At 44.3% G+C, this 24,611-nt stretch overlaps 1 protein-coding gene across 8 annotated transcripts; it reads right to left on the bottom strand.

Annotated features, from left to right (window-relative positions):
- Positions 1-881: 881 nt before the first annotated feature.
- On the bottom strand, positions 882-15,490 carry LOC105457901. 8 transcript variants are annotated; one of them, XM_011702835.1, is made up of 13 exons: positions 15,186-15,490; positions 13,681-13,767; positions 11,516-11,692; positions 10,784-10,820; positions 9,635-9,804; positions 8,902-9,087; positions 6,029-6,244; positions 5,580-5,820; positions 4,016-4,354; positions 3,532-3,737; positions 2,999-3,227; positions 2,379-2,844; positions 882-1,455 (listed from the first exon to the last, which is right to left on the bottom strand). In XM_011702835.1, exons 3-13 carry the CDS (start codon positions 11,582-11,584, stop codon positions 933-935), a joined length of 2,682 nt encoding a protein of 893 aa, XP_011701137.1. In that variant the 5' UTR covers positions 11,585-11,692; positions 13,681-13,767; positions 15,186-15,490; the 3' UTR covers positions 882-932. The 8 variants fall into 8 exon arrangements, with proteins under 8 accessions (XP_011701137.1, XP_011701136.1, XP_011701138.1 ...); XM_011702834.1 differs by having other exon boundaries at positions 14,310-15,490; XM_011702836.1 differs by lacking the exon at positions 13,681-13,767 and having other exon boundaries at positions 11,516-11,689.
- Positions 15,491-24,611: the final 9,121 nt, after the last annotated feature.

Here is a 24,611-nt window from a genome sequence, read left to right on the forward strand (position 1 = left end):
AAAATATGTGGCACGTAAACGTTAAAAATATACGAAACATAATATTTAAGAAGATTTAGCGATTGTTATCGGTTCTACTTCTATATATTCAATATGATCGATTTCTGAGAACGTGACTTTCACATCCTCGACTTTGATAGATCTGATTCGCATTAAATAATTCGTGAGAACGATGTTGCGTGTATATCGCGTACAGTAGAACTTACTCTTTTCTCGTCTACGGAAATAAAACGTCGGTTATAAATAAATTGTAGCCGCAGCACCTGCTAATTTCTTGTACAATTTTCCCAGAATGTGTCTGTCTACAACCATTACTTTACATTCACGCGACTCATAATAAATATCCCACATTAAACTGCATTAAACGAGGTGATAACGTGGAAATGAAGTCAACTGTTTAATGAGAATAAATTTAAAAATTTAATGATCTACAAATATATATGAACACCGTGGCCATCAGTGACGTAACTAAGAGCGGAAGAGCGAAGGAGGGAGCGAGAAGGAGGAAGAGAAGAAAGCGGGGATTTTAATAATAATAAAAGAGAAAACAAAAGAAGGTACAAGATTATCGAAAGCGCATGCACAGCAGAACCTATAATATACAATAAAATATAAATGTGATTTATTGGGCCTGTTCTTTTCAGCTGAACTTCTTGCACGGTTTCGGTTTTTTCTTTTTCTTCACGTTAAAAACGGGAAAAGAAAAAAGGTCAACGGTGCAAGAAATTCAGTTAAAAACAACAGGCCTATTATTTTACCATATTTGTAACTTACTTGTAATTCATTACTTTACCAGACTTTTAGTTTTTCGCTTAAGACTGTACCGTTCACACTTCGGAAAAATCTTTGTATATTTGCGGAAAAATAAAAAGACGGCATAATTCAGCGTCCGAAAGAAGGATATATGATTTATTACGTCACTGACGGCCACCTCAATATTTACCGTCTCTTAACAGATCCCTGTTACTACGGCTAATGCTGGCGAGAATTCCGGGACTCTTCAGCGGCGGCGTCTCGTCCAGGCGGTTCAGGTGCAAATTGGAGGTATACGGTGCACGGATCGGCGCGTCGACGCCGTTCTTGTCGGCCTCGACGTTGAAGCTTTTGCTGCGCGACAGCGACGACTTGTACGTACGCTCGGGTTTCGGCGGTGCCTGAAGCGTGCTGTAAGCGGACGTGGCGTTCGGCACCTTGGGCGACGTGCTCACCGTGTTCTTGATCGATATGTTGATCATGCTGCTGTGCTGCTGGCCCAGTTTACCGGGTGCGCCGTGCCTGCCGATGTTCGGTGCCTGCAGGTGCCGTCTAGTCTGGGAGCGAGCCGATTGTCCGTCACCGGTGGAATGCAGACTCCGCGGTAAGGTCTGGGTGGACCGGAAGTGCTCCTCCCTCTCGTAATCGCTGATCAGTTTGCTGGTGGACTTGCTAAACCTGCCGAGGGAGCTGGAGGCGACGCTGAAACGCGGTTCGTTTCCGAAAGGTGATTTCCCGAGTCGTGCGGATTTTCTCTCGTCGACGTTTGCGGCGGCGACGATCGAATGAGCCTACCGAGTCGTATATACGTTCGATTCCCATGCGTCCCCTTCATGCAGCCTTCACCCGAAATTGGAAGCACGGAGCGCATCGCCGAGATGCGACTTAAAGATACCCAAGCGGCCCGATTTAGACGTTTCGCACTTTGGCTCCTGAAGCTTGCACAACTAACTCCGTCTTTGGCGATCGAGCGACATGAGATAGAGAGCTTATCGTCTACTCACGATGACATATTCTGACTGTGAGACAAATTTTTACCGATAGTGAAAGCGTGAAATATCTTCGAAAACGCTATGTCATTCCTAACAAACGTTTCATGCATAAGATAGATTTGCAGAGTGTTTCAAATTAAGTTAGACTCCCCTCGCACTTTCGATTTGCAGTTGATTTTCCCTCAGTGAAAATCAACGTCATCATCCTTTATCTTCTTTGTCATTTTTCTTTATAATTCTTTCTATAATATTCTTTTACATATTTTTCTATATCTAGTCAAAATATTATATTTTAAAATAAATCCCATTTAAGTAAAAAATAATAAAATACCGCTGTCCAATTTGTACAATTTAATTCAAAACTTTCTTATCTCAATTAATAACTCTTTAAATCCCAATCAAAAAGGAAAGAACAGACAAAAGAAAGATAGAAAACTTTCAATATTTTATCAAAGACAACAGACTGTACAGTCACACGTTGGAAGATACAAAGATATTTCAGCAAGCGCAATAACGATAACGATAAGAAGCAGTTTCAACCACAGCGCGAATCTAATTTAATTAGGCGATAACTTATCAGTCAAAATTTGTCTCGCTCTTACTACATCGAGTATATCGAGTACTTTCGATTACCTGTGCTCGGATTCTACGGCAATTTTACCGGAGCCACGTGGTCTTCCGTGTCGCAGCCGGTCTCTGTCGTTCTCGTATCCTTTTTCACGGCCGTAGATACTACCGCCGAAGGGATCCTCGCCCAAGTAATACCTCTGCAAAGGCGGCGGTGTGGATTCGCTGCGTTGCCACTCCTGGACACCATGATCGGCCGTCCTGGTGATCTTCGTGGCCTTGTTCGACGCGTTCCGCGGCGATCGCGGCGGTCTCTCCGGTGGTTTATTGTCATCCATCGTGTCCCTTTCGCTCACGAAAGGAATGTTCCTGTCGATCACGTTGTATTGCAGATAGGTCGGCCCATTGTCGTCGGTTTGCGTCAATTGCGAGGTCAAACCACCCCGTTTATTCTTTCTCTCCGTGCTGGCTGATCGTAATTTGCCCACCAGCTTCCGAAAGGATTCGCCGATCTTATACTTGGGTCCATGACCTATAGACGAGTAGATATACAATATTTTTTTTATAATGATATGTAATGCATACACAATTATAATAATAATATTAATATTAATAACCTTTTTTAATACTATTATGATATTTTTATAGCTTATTGTTTCTTGAATTAATTGCGAAAGAAGACTTACCCTTTGATGCTCGTGAACTATCTGACTTCTTCTCCTCGCGGCCGTTTATTGGCGACTTTGGCGAGATTGATCGCGATCGTGGCGAAGTACTTCTGTAATCGCGCTCGGGTGTCTGTGCTTGAACGTCACGATTACGACTCTCCCAAGTTCTTTGCACCACGTGTACCGGACTTGAAGTACGACCTGACGGTGGCTCGTACGAACTGATTTTTTCCTCAGATTTTGCCCACTATAAAAAGAGTATAATTAATAAATACCAGTATAAAAAAACAATGAGACAATAAAATATCTAACAATTAGTTTAGAGCAATATAAATTAATTGGTCATGCAATAAATTATAACTGCAGATCATAAATTATATTTAGTAATAAAAGAAATAAAGAATAAAAAAATAGAATGGATAGTAAACTGGCAGAATATAAACCGCAGTTTCCAACACATTTAATATTACGTATTTTCTTTCATCAATTTTAAAATTTACTTAAAATTTACTGCTAGCAATATAAAGCATAACAAAGAAATATGTTCATACTTGTTCTTTCGATCTCCGACGTAGCGGCGGGGAAGGTGTACGTTGCCGCTCCTCGACAGAATCCTGATAATCGCGTCGGAACGATTCGTAAGTTTTCGAATATGATGATTCAACTTGATTTCGCTTATGTCCGTGAGCATGTCCGTTGGTACGTGAAGATTCCACGTACCGAACTGGAGAGTTCGATCGCACATGATTTTGCTTCTCTGTGTAAAAATAAATTATATTCCCATTCGTGCATCACTTGACATTTATCGAAATAATTGTGTTACGATACGTACAGATTTAGGATTATTTCAGCTAAACTTCGTATAATCACACATATATCTCTGTTACTTCTTTTTTTTTTCTTTTAAGAACAATTTTATAGACTTATATTTTTTATTCCGCATAAAAATAATGTTATGTATTGCAATATGTGAAGTTAGAGACAAATTGTGAATTAATATTTAAAAAATACCTTCTCTGATAAATTTTTCCATACCTTTTCCTTGATACCGTTCCGACCATTCACTGATTCCATGAAAATATCCTGCAGGCGAGTCCGATTCTCGACCACGTCGCTGATTGCGGCTCGAACTTACATTCTGATAGTCACGCTCCTTCGGCGTGCAGGATTTCATGGTGACATTAATGTAACTCGTGTTAGTGCTGGTTGGAAGAGGAGAGTCATCGGCATCGAGGGACCCGTGCGAGGAACGCGAATCGCTGCCGAAATGGCTTTCCAGCCATTTCGATGTTTCGAATTTCCTCGCCTCGTCCTCTTCCTCGAGATCCAATGGTTTCTTCGTCAGAGCATCTTTTCGAGCGGCATCCGAGAAACCTGTAACAATTAGCAATAATCTTTTAATGGGATGAAACATATATCAACAAGAAAATATATATATTATATATATATATTTCAATATAGTCTTTAATAAAAATTTTAATTCCTCATCCTAGTCAGGATTGATTAAATTTTTTTAAATTAAATTAAGCTAAAATTAATGGCTTATAAAATTATTTGAATTACGTTAAAAGTTACATAAATAAAAAATAAAATCAATTAAAGTTACATTAAGTTTAAATTCAAACTCAAATTAAATTAAAAGTTAATTTTGAAAAGTATTATTTATTATTAACCTTTAATACATGATTTTACGATCTTCTACTATACACGATGAATCGTTCAAATTCCGGATTAATTTTCATCACTTTTACAAGCGTATACAAAAATTATTGAGTGCTTTTTATATATACTTTAACATCTTTAGAAAGTATTTGTAAGATTGTATATACATTTAAAGAAAAGGCTGTAGATTTATTTAAAGATACTCCTATTTTAAATAAAAGAAACTCATAGGACAGGAATAATGACCCAATCGTGTTGTACTAAAGGTTAAATTAAAATATTATAAATTTTAAAAATTAGATTATTTCAAAATTATTCCGACAATCATAACAATTACAATATGAATCATCTAATAGAATTCATATTTTATTTGTAAATTAAGTTTATACGTTATTGTATAATTCACAGTTTATCTTTGAGCACTGCGAGCATTACACTCATCACAATCATTGCTTCACGATCATTGCTTTTTTTAAACTAATTGTTAAAAATGTTTATTCTTAAAAATTTCATAGAAAAAAATATTGACATTCAAAAAGATAGAAAATGTTTTAACTTTGGAAAAAAGTTATAATAAGTTATAGTTTAAAAATAAGTTATGCTTTAAAAATAACTGGTTGAAATTAAAAATTAACTCATTTGAAATTAATTAAATTAAGTTAAAAGTTATTAACTGTTTAACTTTTAACTGTAATTAACTAGGTACTATCAAAGTAGATAATAAAAATAAGTTTTGTTGAATATAAAATTTTCTATTAGAAATAACACATATACCTAGCAATCTTATATAAGGATGGAGGAGCAATTCAGTCAGTTTATCAGCTATCAGATTTTTTTCAATACCAGTCACGATTATCCGCTGACCGCCTGGTCAACCATTCGTAAACATGTGGAACGCAGCGATAGAAAATCAATAGAGAAAGGCAACGCGACGTACCGGGGTACTTGTGAAAACGAGTCGTCCGCATGCCCGTCGGTGATGGTGACCAGTCGCCTATTCGTTCTCCTTCGGTTGTCTCTGCAACGTAGCGCATTTCTCGGCCGACTCTCTCGCCGGCCGAGATGTAGTCCACCACGTCCTCTTCCCTCTTCTTGATGTATCTCTGCGAGCTTTCCTTCTTCGTTTCAGAGGCGTCGTCGTCGTCCTTCCCGTCGTCCGGAACCTCGTCGTCTTTAATCTGAAACGCGAAATCAATCGCAACTGTTCCTCCGATTTTCATGTGATATTAAAAATTATATATGCCTATTACATTCGAGTTGTATATTTCACGTATACAATTACATATTCTTACTATTTGTAAAAATATACTGACGGTAAAAATTGAGACAAGTAAGGGAGCAATGATGGCGGGAGTATATTAACCAGTTTTTGCTGTTGCGACTCACCTCTTCGTGCTCGACCGTTCGCTTCTTCTCGGTAACGATTAATCCATCAGCCTTCAGTTCCTTTTTCTCCAAGGTCTTCTCGGTGTCGATGACTTTGTTCGACCTAGTCGTGTGCTGGATGACCCGCGGGCCGGACTGCGGCGCCAACTGTTTCGAGGATTCGGCAAGGGCGACTCGCAAATCGCCCCTATTGTTACTCACCGCCTTCTGGTATGCCTGAAAATACAGATAGTAGGCCCGCATTAACCCCAGTCGGACACTCACGATCAGTTTTATTGTCTCCGCGCGAGTCATCTTTCCCTGTATACCCTGAAATCCCGTCACGATTAAACTGGTTAGGCCATGCCATTTTCCTCTTTCTTCCGCAAAAATATATTTTTATTAAAAAAAAATAATTTGACGTTCAAGAGCGGTTATAATGAAGCAAGTACGCGCAATCTATATTGATAAATATGTAAAGGTAGGTATCACAAGAGAGCGGAAACGTGCAGATAAAGCAGAAGGTTATCGCAATCTTTATAAAGCTTTAATGAAAATTTATTTGATAAGCAGGGAGCATTTAAATTACTTAAATTTAATTATAGAAAAGCGACGCTTTTATAATATTAATTATCGATTACGGCTCTTTTGACCTGTCTAAATAAACTATCGTGGCGATCGAATGAATAATAATTCCAACATAAATACATCATTTCAATATTATCTTATATAATCATTGCTTAGATTTCAAATTTCCTCTCTCTTTTATTTTTATTTTTATATATTTATACAATTTTTTTCCTTTAATATCACATCTGACAAATTTCGACAGTGCTTGCAACGTCGATTACGCTTTAATTCTATTTCTACTCAAGTGAAATCTACATGTCGAATAGTTACGTATTAAGAAATACGTCTATGTCATCGGACAGATAAATTAAAAATTACACAAAGTGCCGGTTACGATGATACGACACGATTCTCCGACCTTCGAAAGAACGATTCAGTGTCCGAACACGCCGAGGACGATGACGAGCATAACGAATACCGCCACGATAGACATCGAGAAAACTCGACTGTTCGCCGTGTGTGACACTATATATATATATACATTACTTTCAATCGAACCTGTGTGTTCTAATCTATTTGCAGCGGGCGCGTTATGCATTTCGGAGCGAATCTGCGATTTCATCTAACGTCGACGCAATCATATGCGACAATGCGATTAATTATACCTTAATTGTACCTTGCGATTCTCGCTTAGGGAGACACGATACGTCGGGTCCCGCCGGCACGTCGCGTCCGATTAAGCGGCGCGTGTCTTTTTTCCGCGGGTCGGTAGTCCCGGCATCTCTCGCGCCGAGGACGACTGGTCCTGGGGTCCGGATGACGAGGAATCTTGAGACTATATCAAGGGATCGGGGACCACACAGACTGTGTGTGCGCGAACGCGAATTCCGACGAGCTCACCGCCGAGGGACACCCCCGCGCCGCGATTGCGCCGACGAGAACGACGAGCGCGGGGACACTGATATCGCGGTCGCGGATTCGCGGCTGATCGCACCCGCGGAGTCGGCCGTCGGGAGAGACGTGCGGAACAGCTGCTGAGACTGCGGCTGCGGGCATCTCACGGCTCCTTCATCGCCATTGGGTGAAGGGAGAGCAAAATCGAGAGATCATCGACTTCCACTTCTTGAGATCCCTTTCCCTCTCTTTCTCTCTCTCTTTGTCTCTCCGCTTTCCGCGATCTCCCACCCCCTTCTGCTCTCTCGCTCCCTCCTCCCCCCTTACCCCCCCGTTCCATCGCTTGCTCCAGCGACCAGCTCGCCGTTCGCCGCGCGTTTAACTCCGTCCTTCCTTCGTCCTCTTCGTCCCAGAACGATTCGACCTCCTCCGTCCTGAATCGTTCATGCGCTGCGAGAGCGTCTCCTCTCTCGCGTATAGGTATACCTGTTGCCCGTCTTTCGCAATCCGGGTATACTCCTCTCCCGGATAGTATATCCCCGCGAGGTTTGTGAAACCTCCGTTGCGATTTACGTTGGATGCGATTGCATGCCGCATAGATTAGTATCGGGCGGAGAGCTTTTTTTTCTTCCGTACCCCGAGCTATTCTCGGCCACGTCTAGCCGACGCTAACGCGCGTTAAGCGTGCGGTGTGTTATTATGACACACAGCTCGGAACGTGACACGATCTATCGCTATTACCACGTCAAGCGACGTAAACGTCAAGCTAACATTCTTAATTTGCAGCTTGTGATTATAATAACAGTCAGAAAAGAACGCGATAATAAAATAGCCATCAGAGACTGACACGTGTTACTTCAAAAGTTAATGAATATGTATTATCTTTTATATATTTAAAAAAAAAACGGATAAAATGAAGAGAGGATTTTAATCTGAATATTAAGACGCTTCTTGATTATCATGCGACACTTCTAAAAATCCTTACGGAAAAACGATCAATGAGAAGCTGTTCATTGTAGAGTTGCGATATTTTTATCTTTCTCGACATTCGATTTTTGGAGTAATTTTACCGTAATTTCCCGGCAAAAGTGCGACGTTAAGATCTCCCGTAGAGAAATATATCGCTCGAGCATGCCTCGCTTCATCAGCTTCGCGCAAATGATTTCGTAACGACTTGAATATCTGACGCCGTGCTAAAGACCGAATCTCGCCGAGCTAAAGACACGTCGAGCTGTCGGGACTCGCGCGAGCTCGATCGGGACGGGACGAGTCTTCTCTAGAGAACAAACGGCGCGACGCGACCTTTTCGCGGCGCGCGCGCGTGACGCCGCGTCGGGAAAGAGAATGCGCATATACCGAGCCCGTGTGTGCTCCCCGCGGCACGCGCAGGTGGAATTCAGGTGGTGGGTGTGTCGCGGGTGCATATATACCTCGTCCGAGATATCTCCCAACTGCTGACGATCCTCCGTCTCGAGTCTCTCCTCGATCTCCTCGCGGCTCCGCATCACCGTCTCGTTCAGCTCCTTTTGCACGACGTTACCGCCATTTCCGGTCACAATACCACCTGCCGCCGGCCGCCAGTCGACCTCCTGCGGCTGATCCCCGGTCGTGCGTCTCTAAACACCGGTTCGCGGACCAGTTAAAAGCACGTTTCCTTACGTGCGCGCACAAGCAAGCGATACAAAGGAAGCCGATTCCGATACGCAAATGTATGCAGAATCAATAAACAATGGACGCGTGTCAAAAAGTGAGAAAGAAGATAAAAAATTCTGGCAATTGTTGCTGATCGTTACATCTTTCGTTTCGTAAAAATTATTACGACTAAACCTTGATCTGAAATTTTCGCGACTATTAGAAAAACAGAATATTTAAAAAAAAATTGAACTCTAAGAATAAGTTGCTCGTTACATCTTTCGTTTCGTAAAAATTATTCGACTAATTGTAAAATGTGATCTGGAATTTTCTCGACTGCTAGAAGAACAGAATATTAAAAAAAAATTTGAACTCTCAGAATAATTTAGCATTGTTAATATGAGATAGATTTTAAGAGTTCACGATCATTTATGCCGTTTGTATTTATCGTTTGAAAAAAAATTTATATTATATTACATTTATCTTGAGCTAAATTTTTATTAGAAGACTTGTGCGATAAATGATGCGAACCTCCTGAGTCGTATGCTCCTGTTGCTCGACGTCTTCGGTCGTGTTCGTAGTGACAAGAGGTCCGGAATCGACGACGACCTCGCCATCCTCGAGGACGACCTGCCGCTTCACCCTCGTCTCGATCTGCCGCGTGGTGGTAATCTCCTTTTTCTTGCGGGTCTCCCATTCCTCTGAAAGGCGGAAGCGAGGCATTCTTTCAGCCTGACTCGCAACACTCGGCGATTGTTTCGCAAAACTAATTTCTCGGCCCCGAACAAACGGACATAAAACGCGAGTGATGAGTCGACGATGAAGACAAAAGGGGGAGAGGTGTCTTTTTTTGTGCCTCTGTCGACACCGTTGTCAACTACTTATCGCGCCTTCGCGTGCACCTCTGGCTAAGCCGAATGAGCGAAATAACAGTTACACGCCTTGAGTAAACAGTTCCTTTTTGCGATCGTGATGTTTGTCAAACAAGGAAAATGGAACCGGAAAGGAAAAGGTTCTTTACTTTTCCAAAATCGTCCAACTTGCAGTATCTAATCTTTTGTTTGAACGGTGAGGGAGAGATGAGGGTTCGGCAGGTGTAGATCCCGGGCATTCAAATACTAGAAACTTTCGAGCATTTTACGGTGTTTTCTGCCTCTTTTCTGCGGTATTGCATCTTGAAAAGCGATGAAATTCTTTGAAATTCACACGGAGAGAATTTTCTTTTAAAATTTACCCTGAAAATCATGTTAATTGTGGGACAATATAGTTTTAGGCAAATTTTACTGTGCACTACAATAAATTTTACTGCGAAATCCTATTGTAGTGCACAGTAAAATTTGCCTAAATACTATATTGTCCCATAATTAACATGATTTGCAGGGTAAATTTAAAAAAAAATTCTCTCCGTGCAGGAACGATAATATATTCTAATAAAATAGTTCTCCACGAGTGAACTGACAATGTATCTGCAGAATATCTATTTGCTATTTCAACATTTATCATGCGGAATAATATGTTTTCTGTTCTTTTTTCTGTTCTTTTGATTGTATGGTGAATTATATATATGGATGTTAACAGCGGCGTTTCACGATAAATTTTCAGTTTGCACGCTGGCGACATAAACGGCCGGCAAATTACCATTTTCGCTCGGAGATTAACATTTCTGTTCGTGGAATTTACCTTCTTTGATTAATGCCACGGAGTTCTCAGGGTCAACCTGAAAAAGGAAACAATACGTATGTAAATCCGCCTACGAGAGCCGAGAGCGACGGAGAGGAGATGCGATTCCTTTCGGCTAAGGACATTCCGGGGAAGTTACGTGTATCGCGAGAAGTACCTACCGCAAATAACTTCGCCGTAACCGCTTTCTTACTCCATGTTACACGCGACTAAACTCCTGACCGACACCCGGCAGATTCCGATCCGACAGAGGGACGTTAACGCGGAGTCAAGATCATTTCGCGAGATTCGACTCTGCAGGCGAATAAACGCGCGAGTGATTCGCACGCGGAATTGTGCCCGACACAATCAATCGAGAATAATTTATCAGAAATATTTAATGTGTGTTGGAGATTTAAGACTCTGTGTGTGAATGAAAGTATTACTTTAGTATTATTGAAAGCCGCGGTAATTATGAATTTATTTATCAAAGCGTGAAATATTTTATTCGTTAAATTTTGAATCAATCTTTCGTTTGGCCAACCCTGTCTTTTGTTCATTTTCCATTTGGCAAATCTTTTTGTCGATCTCTTATTTTTATCCTTAAATAAATCATTATTTCATTAATATTTCATATATTAGATTTTTCGAACAGGTCTACAAATGCAGGCGCGAGAATGTGAACTCCGAAGGAGAAACGCGTGAGTATCTGAGAAAATGCATTCTGAAGAGGCCGGAGAAAATGTTACTCACGAGAATAGAGGAGTGGGTATTCGCCGGTGGACGGGCCTCGTATCGGCGTGTCGAAATCACCTCCATCATTCGATCATGTCTGCTACGTAGTTCCTGATGTTCCTGTTACTTGTCTGTCGTTGCAAGGAGGGCTTCACTGATGGACCATGAACAATAAGGCTTTCTGCTCACGCTCTGCTACAATTATATCGAAACAAAATTATATCGATAATTAATTTGCATGAAAAAGTTTAGAGAAAGCTAAAGATAAAAATGCAATAAAAATACTTTGATCAGCCAAAGCGTCTTCTTCAATTAAATTATATTATTTTTATTTCAACCAAAATATAGCAAAGTGCGAAGATTTGATTGAGAGAAAATGGATGAAATTTTAAGGAAGAAAGTATTTAAAAAATTGCCGTGGTCACGCTCCTGTTAACAATCATCTTGCGCGACATCGAAGATCTCTGAGGGAATTAAATTTAATGTAAGTACGATTGTTCGACCTTTTATACGTACGATCTCGGGGGGGGGGGGGTGACGCTAAGAACGGTTCCTTCGATAATACGGGATTTTGATTCTCGAGATATTAGTCTTGCCGCCGCGAGCGCGCCATCCCTCTTCTCATTCTTCCGCTACGTCGACGCGCATGTGAGGGACACGCAGCTCGCGGAGGTGCAATAACTCATCAGGAAGCTCTCTCTGCGTAGAAAGAGAAAGAAAGAGAGAGAGAGAGAAAGGAGGAGAGAGAGAGAAAGAGAGCTCGAAGGCCGCGGTGGCACGCGGGCCTGTGGTCGCGACCACCTCGATATATGGTACGCGCGATACGATATCAGAGATGGCTAAAGACACGTATGGCCGGTTGCTTTATGCCCTATATCCAGGGCACAGGGGGTTGAAATAAAAGTTATCGAAGTAATACGTTACGGATTTTTTTTTCTTTTTTTTTTGCTAAATCCTGTAGCATAGATGGCATCCCACGAATTTAAAACCTCCAAAATGGCACGCAGGTCAAAAGGTTAGCTACCTCTATATCAATGGTTACTCTCTATATCAATGGCGTAAGTGATGCTTAAGTGACTTCTCTCCACAAGTATTCGCGCGAGTCCTTGATCGAGTAGTTCGCGCGGATTGAGTTGTCTACTCCGAAAGGATAATTGACGCGTAATTGGAGAACGATTAATTTCTCGCTGTGCCTCTCGAGATGATAGTTTCAGAAATTGCAAAAATAAAATATTAGCAGTAAAATGAATGGAATAATTTTTAAATATAACTTTGGAGGAGTAGATAGAATATCATATAACATTGGAACAGAAAAACGAAAAAAAATTTACATATAAAATTTAGATTTTTTGATTGCTGTTAATACTAATAAGTGGCAATGTATACAAACTATATGTACTATTTCTGTGTAACATTTCATTGTTCGAATTGTACCAAGTGTTAAGCGTTCAGCTTGATCGTCTCAATCATCGCTCCATCGTATAGTGTTTACGAACGGAGCATTTTAATCTGTTTTGAAATGAAGGCTTTGCCTACGCCTCTGAACACTTGCGTCCTTGCGGTTAGAATTACGCACGCGTTTTCCCCACCTCGGACTACGGACAGGTATACGTATAAGTATTCAGATTTTTTCCTATCTTTTAGGATCTATGATCGTAAAGTGTGGTTTTGAGACGATATTGCACATTAAATGTGCTTAATGCGATTTTTAAGTACTTCATACAGCCTGCGGTACATACCTATACAAAGTACGACTGTCGTATAATCTCTTAACGCGCTGTATGATGCTTAATTATTTATTCAGTGCTGTTGATTGCAAGTCCTTTAATTCCATGACGCTACAATTATGACGCTTATTTTATCGTACAATTAATAACGTAAAAGGAAACTCAAGAGATTTTAATAAGTAAATTAAATTTTGTAATAAATCTCTAATTTTTTAAATATTTCCACGCGCTCGTCACGTCGGATGCACATTTCAGAGTTATTTCACAAATACGGTAAAAAAAATCAACATTCCTTTGTTTCTCTGCCTTCCTGCCGTCGCGCCGGAGATCACGTAAACGTCGTGCCAATAAACGTCTCATATCTCATGAATAGATCTAAGAGGACAAGCATGCACACTTTGCATTGACAACATTATACTTCTTTGGTAATCCGCCATACAACCATGTTAGTCTCACCTTATTGGATATGCGTGTGACGTCAGAGATGCGTCAGCGCGTAAAAGCGAATAACTCGAGAAGTCCGTGACATTTTACGCATGTTGTCTAGAACAGGATGAACTTGCAAGAGTAACAGTAAAAAATTCACGTAAGGAGTAACGTAATGATCCTTGAGAGTAATGTGTCATCAAATTAATATCTTAATAGAAAGTGGTAATCTTATCTTTTTTTATACATCTGTCGAATTATCTGTTTCTTTCTTAAGACATATTTTAAATAATTAATGCAGCAGGATCCTTCCCAAACAACATAAGATCCAAACATTTGGGACATAAGAGGTTTTTCGCAAAGATATCTTCAAGATATCTTTAATATAGACATCTTTGAGACGTTTTATATTCTAATTTTGGACTTTACGTTATCTGAGCTAATACAATAAATTCAAATATTTCTCACAATTTCTTTTACGACATTCGCAAAACGTTTTGTACAGAGAGATTTTTCACCAAACTTTTTTCATAAATTTCTTAAACATAATGTTAACAAAAATTTATTCCCAGATTATTTACAAAGCTTAAAAAGTAAAGTTTCAATAAATATGTGCAGCCATTAGTTCAGAGAAAGAAGTCCATAATTGATATACGCACTCCGCACTTGCATTTCTTCGAAAAACTACATCGACGAGATTTCACTAACGTCTCATTAACTTTGACCGCGCTTCTGCAGCTCCGATCGCTGCGTAAACAATGCGGACAACGGGAGATTAAATTAGCGTTAATCGACAGTGGCGAAGCTCTTGTTCGTTAAATAGATCGAGATAAAATTGCGCGCGCGGAACCGACGCGCGGCGCGGCATCGTCGCGGCGGTGATTTCAACGCGCGGTGAGACACGCGCGAAAACCATGCGATTTAAGCGAGAGCGACCAACAAGTGGACGGCGACCACGCTGGACACGTGACCTCGCCAAGGACGTCGCCATTTTGGTTGAAAATGCGAAGCGGGCTTGTTCGATCGCGCTCGAATCCATTTTAGGACCGCGCGACACTGAGGATCTATCAAACGGGAACGGCCACCTTGGCTTTCACGCCAAATACAGGCATTTGAGGTCGATCCTCGATCGTGCGGCGACCGGATCGTACGGTCGATCGTTATCAGTGGACGACGATCGCGGGTAAAAAAACAATCGATTGTCTCGAGATCGATAAACGTGTGTTTATCAAACGTTCGAATTATACCTCGTCGTTGCACTCTGGGAAGATTCTCATCGTTCCTGCCGCACACGGCAGCGTTATGTAAGAGGCTGACAATGCCACTCGCGTAATATCCTCGGCGAGGAAAAGCCGTTCTCGCCGATGTGCGTCGACCGATCCTTTCTCGGAAACGCGAAATGCACGCGCGTATATCGGCGCCGCGCGTTAAAAGAGAGATCGGAGCGTAGGATGTTAGAACGGAGGTGAAATTTTTAGGAAAAGGTACGAGAAGACGTGAGAGTAAGAAGGAACGCGCCGATTGTTTACACTCACCTACACGCCCGCGATCCACTCGCGTTTCGTTCGCTCTTGCTCCAGCGAGAGCTTCATGAAAATCGTGACACGGCTGTGAGAGCGATTTTCGGCGAACGATTGAAAGAAACCGACGTTCTCTTCGATGACCGTTCCTCGTAATCGCGAAAAATAAATTTTCCGATCTTGTTCCACAGTCCCGAGGGAACGATTCGAACGACGGGAGCGACCTGTTGCGCGCACTGCGAGCGAGCGCGTTGCTCACAACGCGCGGAACGAAAGTACTCGACGAGACTCGCGCCGCATGCTTTCGCGCCAGCGCTCGCGATACTGTCCGGCCGTCGAGTACTTTCTGACGGATCCACCTGGGGCACCTCAGGCTCGAGTCTAGCAGGTGAGGCGCCCCAGAGTGCGTGGTCCGCCGTGGAAACGCATTGGAGCACTCTCTTCCAAGCGCGGCCTCACCTGAGAGTACAAATATAGAATCCGGCGCATCGTGACATCGAATCTTTCGGCACCGTGAAATCTGGACCCTCTTCTTTCCCCCGAGGTTTCCTAAAAAGGCACGTCCCAGACGCGCGTTAAGTGGACCAGGCTCGCCGCATGAAAGCGATGAATAGTAATCGCGAGAGTTGCGGAATAAGAACGAACGCGTGACTGGATAATTCATTACAAGGTTTCAGTGTGCTCCTTACAATGTGATCTCTGATGAAATTTTTTTTTAGGATTCCAAAACAACAGAGACCCTGGCCATTTCGCATTCGAAGGAATACGAAGGCAAGAATATGAGAATTATACATACAATATTCTTATACTGCGATTACTGAATTTAAGTTGAAACGTCTAATTTTGTATGCAGCAATACTTTTCTTTTTATTAAATCTCATTGTTATCTGTTAAATCATTATTCTTATTAGCACTATTTCTTATTATTGTTATTTCGATTTCAAGAGTTCTATTTGTTTGTCAAGAATATGAGATATCTCTTTCAGTTATTAATCATAACAGGCTTCGAGTATAGACTCGGATTTAATTATTCAATCAATTATTTCATCATCATATTATATTACAAGATTGAACACAAACTAAGGTATTTTTATCTGCGCAAACATTTAAATTTGAGCTCGTTAGAAGTGCATTAAAAAAAGTCAATGTATTATCGCATCTGCGCTTTGGTTTCGCATTGGCCTTGAATTGAATATAGTTTGCCTACAGGCGAAGCCAATCATTTTCCATTCGACTGAATTTATTCATTATTTCGAAAGAGTTTCAGTTCGCGAATAATATTAGCACATAATTAGTTCCATATTGTTTATGTTTTCATATTCGAGTCGCTTGAATAAGTGCCGCGGAAAAAATATCGGATATTTCCAGCGTACTCGCGATTTTGTTCGACCGAGTGCCCAGGAAAGGCGCGTAGGAAAGGACTTTTTTTTTACGGACGAAACGATCTAGCTTCGCCTAGCTTATGCCGAGACTGTCGGAACGGGGCATTGAGTTGAGTAGTAGGAGGCGAAGATCGGCGGGGCGAAGCCACTGTAAACAACAGGCACGTACGCGACAACCGTGTACACGCCCGAATGGGCAAACACCGTGTATCTCTGGCCACGATGGCGTTCGTCCAATCAGAGATATCGCCGCGCGAGAGACGGAGATTAACGTCCCATTAACCCATTAAAGCGCGCGATTGCCTTGAGACCTTTCCGCGGCGCGCTCTGTTAAATGGAAAATATTCGCGCCGACATCTTTTAAATTTTATCATTTTTTCAGGATGCTGAAATTGATCTGTAAGAACGCCGAGTATCTAAAAGCAAAAGCGTAGTTGCGCGATTGCGAAATATCACGTCTAAAATGTCAAACGAACACAATCGAGGAATCCTCTTTGCGTTATGCTTAATTCTCGATATTGCGTTAGAATTTAATGGCACGGACAAGAATCAAAATATTGTATTGTGGGAGCTAGCATTATCTTAATATAATTATCCAATTTTGAAACTTAATCTTTAGTACACGATGATCTTCCGTTCTATTACTACATCCCAGTCAGAAATGCCCGTCAATTCGATGTCAAATTAATGTCGAATTGACGTCGAAATCACCGTATCGATAATTTAATGTTAATTCGACATTAAATTAGCAATCATTTCTGACTGGTATACGATGGGTCCTTCGTGTCTGAATTCATTTTCATCATTTATACAAAAATTAAGTGATTCTCACATATATTTTGACATTTTTAGAAAGTATTTATAAGTGTATTAAAAAATTGTATATATAATATATATAATATTATAATTGTATATGTAATATAAATTGTATATATAATATATATTATATTATATATACAATTTTTTAATGCACACTTACAAATACTTTCTAAAAATGTTATACCTAATTATAGCCGACACGAATGACTCAATTGTGTGCATATATTAAGGATACACGAATGATCCAATAATCTGTGTATACTAAGGATTAATTATAACTTTACAACTTTAGGAGGTTATACCCAAATAGTATTAATGACTCGTAATGAATTGTGTGTACTAAGGATACACGAATGATCCAATAATCTGTGTACACTAAGGATTAATTATAATTTACTTTAGGAGACTATTTTACTTTAGGAGACTATATATCCAAATAGCACATTTTATGCAAGAAATATCGTGGAAACACTTCCAGGAAGAAATAATCGGTGTCGAATAATCGACGTCAAATCGATATCTATATATATAGAATCGACGTCAGATGGATCATTTACCCCTGGAAAGAACATAAGATATTCTCTGGACGTCTTTAGATCGTTTTTTGGAGGTATATGCTGCATGGATATTAGAGATTACACAAATGCATGATCAAACAAATAGAAAGGATAAGAAATGAAAGCTCACCGAGTAATGGATATATTCGTAGTCGCAGTGAATATTTACCTAACATTTTAAAGACTATCAGGTTTACTTGCTTTCGTGAATAATAGCGCGAGTGACACATTCGTCCCGAGAAAGTTTCTCGATTACGCGCGCGACTTCCTGCCGCGAGGTCTCGCAAATATCCGCGCGTTTGTATAGTGTTTGTACTGTTTTTTTTTAATACTTTTTTTTAGCGAGGTGTCCCCGAACGGCGCCTTCGCGATAAGTATAAGTAGGTATAGGTACGTTCCGCGAGCGCGCGAACGTATACATTTTCAGAAGCCCATTCTTAGCGCTCGAGGTCGTTAATATGCAAATGCGCGCGTTCCGACCGAGTGCCTTATACCGCGCGCCATCGGATTCGGCATGTAAAGTGATTCATTCGCGGGTCGCGCAATACGAAATACGGGTTCCTTCGCCGCGCCGCGCGCCGGTCCCATCCGGCGTTCTCCCGTGGACCCGCGTGCAGCTTGCTCTCGCACGGCGAGAGACGAGGCGAGGCGAGGCGATACCGCGCGCAAGGTCGACCTGAAATGGCGACGGCCGATCGCTCCCGATGATTAATTAGCCGCGCGAGAGTACAACATCGGTGATGTCTTCTCTCTGTTTTCAAATCGATCGTACATACATACAGGATCCGCCGTCCGGCATCCACGCGCGATTACGACAGCGCGGTGCTTACATAGCGAGTGGGTCAACGATACGCCGATCCGCTCTATTTGTCGCCGATAGGGATTATTGTTTCTGTTATTAGTTCTTTGAACAATCGTCATCCACGATGCTTATTATGCCGGTTTATTTCTCGGCGTCACCGGAGATTACGTGACCACGTATAACAACGTGTCTCTCTTCGAACTGGCTGCAATCGCGAACGCGTTTAAATCACCTGTCGTTCGCGCGAGCCGACTCGATCGTCTTATCTCCGTCTTTATCGCGAGAGTGGCGTCGGAAAAAGTAGCGAAACCCCCTGGTCTACGATCAATTGAATTCAAGTATTGTCCGCGCGGATTATTATCCAATGAGCTTTCATCGATTCGCTCGTCAAGCGGCGTACATAAGTCGGTGAAGCGGTGTCTATGTAATGTATGCAAAAGTCGCGCGATAACGATCGAGATGTTGTTTTGCGTTCGACACGCCGCCGGTATAAATCGACAATAGAAAGCCCGACAGCCGTACGAAATGTATATAGGTATCTATTATACGCGACGTTCTCTCCGTCTACGATCATAATTTTCTCGCTTTCCTTGACGGCGATCTGACGCAGCCGCGGCGAATTGTACAAGTAGATCGAGAAGTTATCGAGACCTTGGGACCAAAACGCGCGCATTAATCTCGGCCGCTAATGCATAATGCGTTCGATATATCGGGGAAACGGTGTCAATGTCAATATATGCTTGAATATACCGTGAGCGCGTAAAATCGTCGCAGTCGCAGATTTCCGCGGACGGATCCTTCAGATTGGTCCCTCTCGCGTCCACCGACGCATCATCCCGAATACCAGTGGAACGATCTCTCCGTCGAGTAGGGATTCCTCCAGTAAAAACTTAATCCTTTTTGCGGTCCGCAATTCTGTTTCTCGCAGGTAATCGAGCACGGAGAGAATTTCCTTTTAAAATTTATCCTGAAAATCATGTTAATCGTGGGACAACATAGTATTTCGACAAATTTTATTGTACACTACAATAAATTTCACTGTGCACTACAATAAATTTGTTGTAATATATACTAAAAAATACCAGTGAAAATCACATAAAATTCGTCGAAATACTATGTTGTCCTACGATTAACATGATTTTCAGGGTAAATTTTAATATAAAATTCTCTCCAGTATTTCGTGCATTTTGTATCCTCGGTTGCATCTAAACGCCTGAAATGAATAAAAGAATTTTTATTATTTGGAGGAATTTATGGAGATACTAAAAATATATAATTTGTCGATTATATTACTCGTACAGATTCGAATGCTCGGACAATTATGCATATTGCTCGGCAATTAAGCCGAGTCTGATGTAAGACCGGATTAAGAGTTAAGATGTATAAGCGTATCGCTCTAATTTAAAGTATTTATCCATCTCAGTTTTTGTACGCATCTTTTTTTATATGCCTAAGTTTCCATTCTAATTCTATTATATTCTCTTTACATATGTAGAATGCAAAATTTGTGTCATCAAATTATTTTTATTAACTCCAACATCTACAATTAAGAGATTATAGGACAGAAAATTTGCATTCACTATTCTTCACTTAAAAGGAAGCGAGTAAAGCTTTTGAGCAGTATAGTGGCATCTTTTGATATCGAAATTTGGTGAAGGTATATATCCTTTAGATCGAAACTGATTGAAAAGCCCCGGCGATTGATTTAACATCTTTAACATCACGAGACCTTCGAAATCAATTTTGTATTCGGCGTTGTCACGTCAGTCGCAGCGCAGGCACATCCTTCCGGACACATCGGGCACGTATATATACGTAGGCGAGTCTGGAAGCCGCGACGGGTTTATACCTATATGGATTTGGAAACCGCGTGTGCCGATCTCCAAAACCCGGCGCCGCGCGAAAATGGGCGCGGATCGCGGAACAGCGCGCCGCGGCGATCAGACGCGCGCGCTCTCGCAAAAGCGGGAGCGTAATTGCTGCCGCGAACTGGTTCAAAGGAGGCGCGCCTCTCCCAGGTGCGGCCTAACCGCACCGACGATGCGAGGAGGAGAGATGCTCGGCCGGCGATGTGACGTCATCAGTCCGGTTTGCGCGTCCAACGTCCTCGTTCGTCATTTTATGGATATATGCGAGAGCCTTATATATAGCATGCAGCGGCTGAGATTGTCATACAAAAATAATCTTTGCGCGTTGCGCTCGTATGACAATTGCATCCTTTCTATTTTTGCGCTCTGCGAGTGCATCTTTTCTATTTTTAACGCTACACGAGAATCTCGAGAGAAAGCGGAAAATTTTATTTCTCCAATATATTTTCGGGCGTTGGCAATTAATGTTGAAAAGATTAAGAAAGAGATTTTTTACGCGATATCGTTTCCGGCCTATCTCGTTAATCGCGAGTTCGTTATCGCTTTTTTTTTCGTCTTTGTTCGCCCGCGGAACAGAATTAAGTAAACAACGCGCGATCTTAGAAAACGTCTGCGAAAATTTTCTCACGTTTCTGAATCGATGGAAGCGAGCAATCGGGAAGACGTTAAGCTGACCGAGCGCGAGCGCTCGTTAATCCACAAAAGACGTTAATAGCCGCTCGCTGCGGCGAATTCGCGCCACGGTTTCTTCTTCGTTTTCCTATTCGCGGCACGATCGTATCGTCAAAATTACCGCGTCGTGCCGGGCATCGAAAATCGATACCGCAATCGCGAGGTGCGTGCCGACACCTAGCGGTCGGAAGCTTCATCAGAAGGCGCGCAGCAGAGGATGCTGATAGCGCCGCGCGCTGCCCCCGCCGGTCGCGTCAGGTCGATGCGTTTCTCTCCCCTAGGGAAGAAACGAAAGGTACCTAGCCTCGCCTCTGGAGGGCCCCGGAATGCCAAAGTCGAGTGTGTTCCGCGAAGAAGAGGTCGGCGGGAGGGGAGGCGAAGACCGATGAGGAAAAGAAGAGGAGAGAGAGAGCGAAGCTCGGCGCCGTGGCGCGAGAGCCACGACCCCAGACGAGAGAGACCGTAAGGGCGATTCTCTCTCTCTCTCTCTCTCCGTTCCGCTTGCGCGCGTATGCGTGTGCCCGTGGCGGTGGTAGTGGTGTACGTACGTGTATGGTACGTGCGTGTAGGTGTACACGCACCCGTCTACGGCTACGGGAGGAGCGCGTAGATAGTAGTGTACGCCATATTCCCCTCGGCGGCGCGACGGAGACGGAAGATAGGGTGCCAGCGGGGACGCATGACAGAGATGCACAGCCGCCGCCGGCGTGCGAGTTCGAGGATCGACGGCGGACGTGGACGGCTACGGTGGCAAAATTGCGTTGTTCGCGCGTAATACGGGGCGCGTCGGGTGTCTCTTCGCCGTAGGATCACGGCATTCACGGCTCTCTCGCGCTCCATCTCTGTTCCACACAGTCGTCCCTCCACTCCCCCCTCCCCTCCCCCGCCTTCCCTCTCTCCGTTCCTCTCTCGCTCTCTCGTTGACTCGTCGTCCGTCGCTCGCTCTCGCGTCTTTTTCCCCTCGCGGCGCGAAACCCCGTGTTATACCCTCGGTAGCTATAACCCCGGTGTTGTTTAACGTGTTGTAATATGTGCACGGTCGAATATACCGCCAGAGCGACGATGCGCCAACGACGGCGCGCGTCACGCGTCATCGTCCCGTGACACGACGCGGCGACGACGACGACGAAGACGAAGAGGAAGACGAGGACGACGTCGTCGACGTCCGTCACGGTGTTACTGCGGTGTTCGTGCGCGCTCGCCGCATCCACGCACGGGGGGCGTGGGGGACCGCGGACGTCGTGCACCGACCGAGGACGAGAGTCAGTCAGTCAGTCAGTCAGGTAGAGGACAGGAGTGGAGTAAAGCGCGGGGACACACACGATCGGTCCCCCCGCGGGCGGCACACAGGCAGGTCGGCGCGGCCATTTTTACACCGTTTACACCGCGCGCGATGCGGCAACCGTGCGTGTCCGTTCGATCCGCCATTCCAAACAATCGGTGCGCTACGTGCAGTCCTCGCAGGATGCGTCGACGACGATAGGCGCTCCTCTGCTCCGCTCCGCTCCGCGTCGCGTCGCGTCACACGCTGCGCCAGCCAGTTGGACGGACGGACGGACGGACAGAGACACGGACACAGACAGACAGACGGACGGACGGACGGACGCAGGCGAGCACGCACGCACGGCACGGCACGGCACGTACGCACGCAGGCACAAGACGCGCTGCTGCTCAGCACGCGTTTGAGCGAGGCGGCGCGCCTGCGACAACACCGAACCGACGACGTGAGAGCGACGACGTGACGTCGTCGCGTGGACGAGAGGACGACGGCCCGTGGCCGCCGGCGGTGGCAGTAGTGGTGCTGGAGCTGCCCGACGACGTTATCGCCTCGCGCACGAACGTCGACGACGTTGGCGACGACGACGGTGGCGAGGAGGAAGAGGAGAAAGCGCGGAAAGGTGGCGGAGAGGAAGGAGGCGAAGACGGCGAAGAAGAAGAAGAAGGAAGAGGGACGTGGATCGCGGCGCGCGCGGCGATAACGTGAGGAGGATGATAACGGCGCGCGCGATCACCGCCGCGACGTGGACGGCTACGATCGCGAAAACGACGACCACGGCGACGACGACGACGACGACGACAAAGACGAAGAAAAAGATTACGACGAGGTCGAAACGGGAGGAAACGGAAGTACCGTACGAACAATTCCGCCGCGATACGCTCGGCTCCTTGTGCTTCGTGCGTGTCTGTGATTCGCAGTGGTGTTTACTGTGGGCTATTAGCCCGTAGTGCGTGAACCGCCGATCTACCGTGATAGCCGTCTCGGATGATAATAGTGTGCCGTACGCCACCGTGAGAGAGTGTGTCTCGCTTGTGTACTACTGCCCCGGCCTTCTACGCGTGCTTCGGGGCCCTAAACAGTGTACTTCGCCGATCGTGTGTGCACGGCCGTCTCGCTCGCTCGTTCGCGAGTGTGCTCCATCTCGGGTGTACGCTTCTATCATTCTCTCTCTCTCTCCCTCCCCCTCCCGTACGCGTTCTCGCTCGCTTGCTCGCTCGGTCGCGCGTTCTCTGTCTCTCTCTCGCCCTCTCCCTTTCTCTGTCTCGTCTGTCCCGTCTGTCCGACCTGCGTTCGTGTTTCTCGCGTGCCTCCTCGCCACACGCACCCGGACTCTCTCTCCTCTCTTCCTCGCGACCACCGCGCGATCGATGTGACATCGCGCCGTGCCGTTAAACCGTGCTCTCTCCCGTGCTATCGCGACATATCCGCGGCTACGCGTCGCGCCACGACTTAGGTGGACCCGCGAGAGCCGAGAGGACTCGTTCGACGAGAGTGCAGAGGAGAGGAAATATATATAAGTATATATAGAGGACCCAGTCGTGCGCGTATACTCGTGCACAGTGTGCGTGCGACAGTGCGTGCCGACGGCAACGTCTCCGTGAGTGCGTACCCCGAGGCAGCGCGGTGAGCTCTCTCTTTCTCTCTCCTCTCTGCCCTGTTCCTTGCCCGTCTCTCTTTCTCTTTCCCTACCACCTCCTCTCGCCTCGCCAGTGCCCTGCGCCCCATCGTCCACGTCGTCTTCCTTTCTTCCCCCCTCGTTTCTCTTTCCCTCTCGCTCCCTACCGCGTTTTTCTTTCCCTCGGCTCTCCCGTCTCTCTTCTTCCCATCGGTCGAGACGACGACCGTAGAATGCACGACAACGCTGCCACGACCATCGCTGCTGTCGTCTGCTCGTGTGCTCCCTTTGTCGTCCCCGTCGTCGTCATCGCTACCTTCCTGCGCGTCGTCCGCGTCGCGTGTTGATCGTGGCACCGCGCGGCGAGTGATCGCGACCCTCTCTTCCCTCCCCCCCCTCCCACCCCCCTGAAGTGAAGTGCGGGCCCGTGGTGACGATCGCGCGAAG

The sequence above is a fragment of the Wasmannia auropunctata genome, unplaced genomic scaffold (genome assembly GCF_000956235.1).
Source record: "Wasmannia auropunctata unplaced genomic scaffold, wasmannia.A_1.0 LD334880.1, whole genome shotgun sequence".
Classification (NCBI taxonomy): domain Eukaryota; kingdom Metazoa; phylum Arthropoda; class Insecta; order Hymenoptera; family Formicidae; genus Wasmannia; species Wasmannia auropunctata.

Coding starts and splice junctions, on each gene's coding strand:
- LOC105457901 (XM_011702836.1), bottom strand. CDS start 11,584: ATGATGGAGGTGATTTCGACACGCCGATACGAGGCCCGTCCACCGGCG. Junction 9,805..10,783: donor CGTGGCATTAATCAAAGAAG/GTAAATTCCACG, acceptor TCCGCCTTTCAG/AGGAATGGGAGACCCGCAAG. Junction 3,738..4,015: donor GGAACGGTATCAAGGAAAAG/GTATGGAAAAAT, acceptor ATTTTTACACAG/AGAAGCAAAATCATGTGCGA.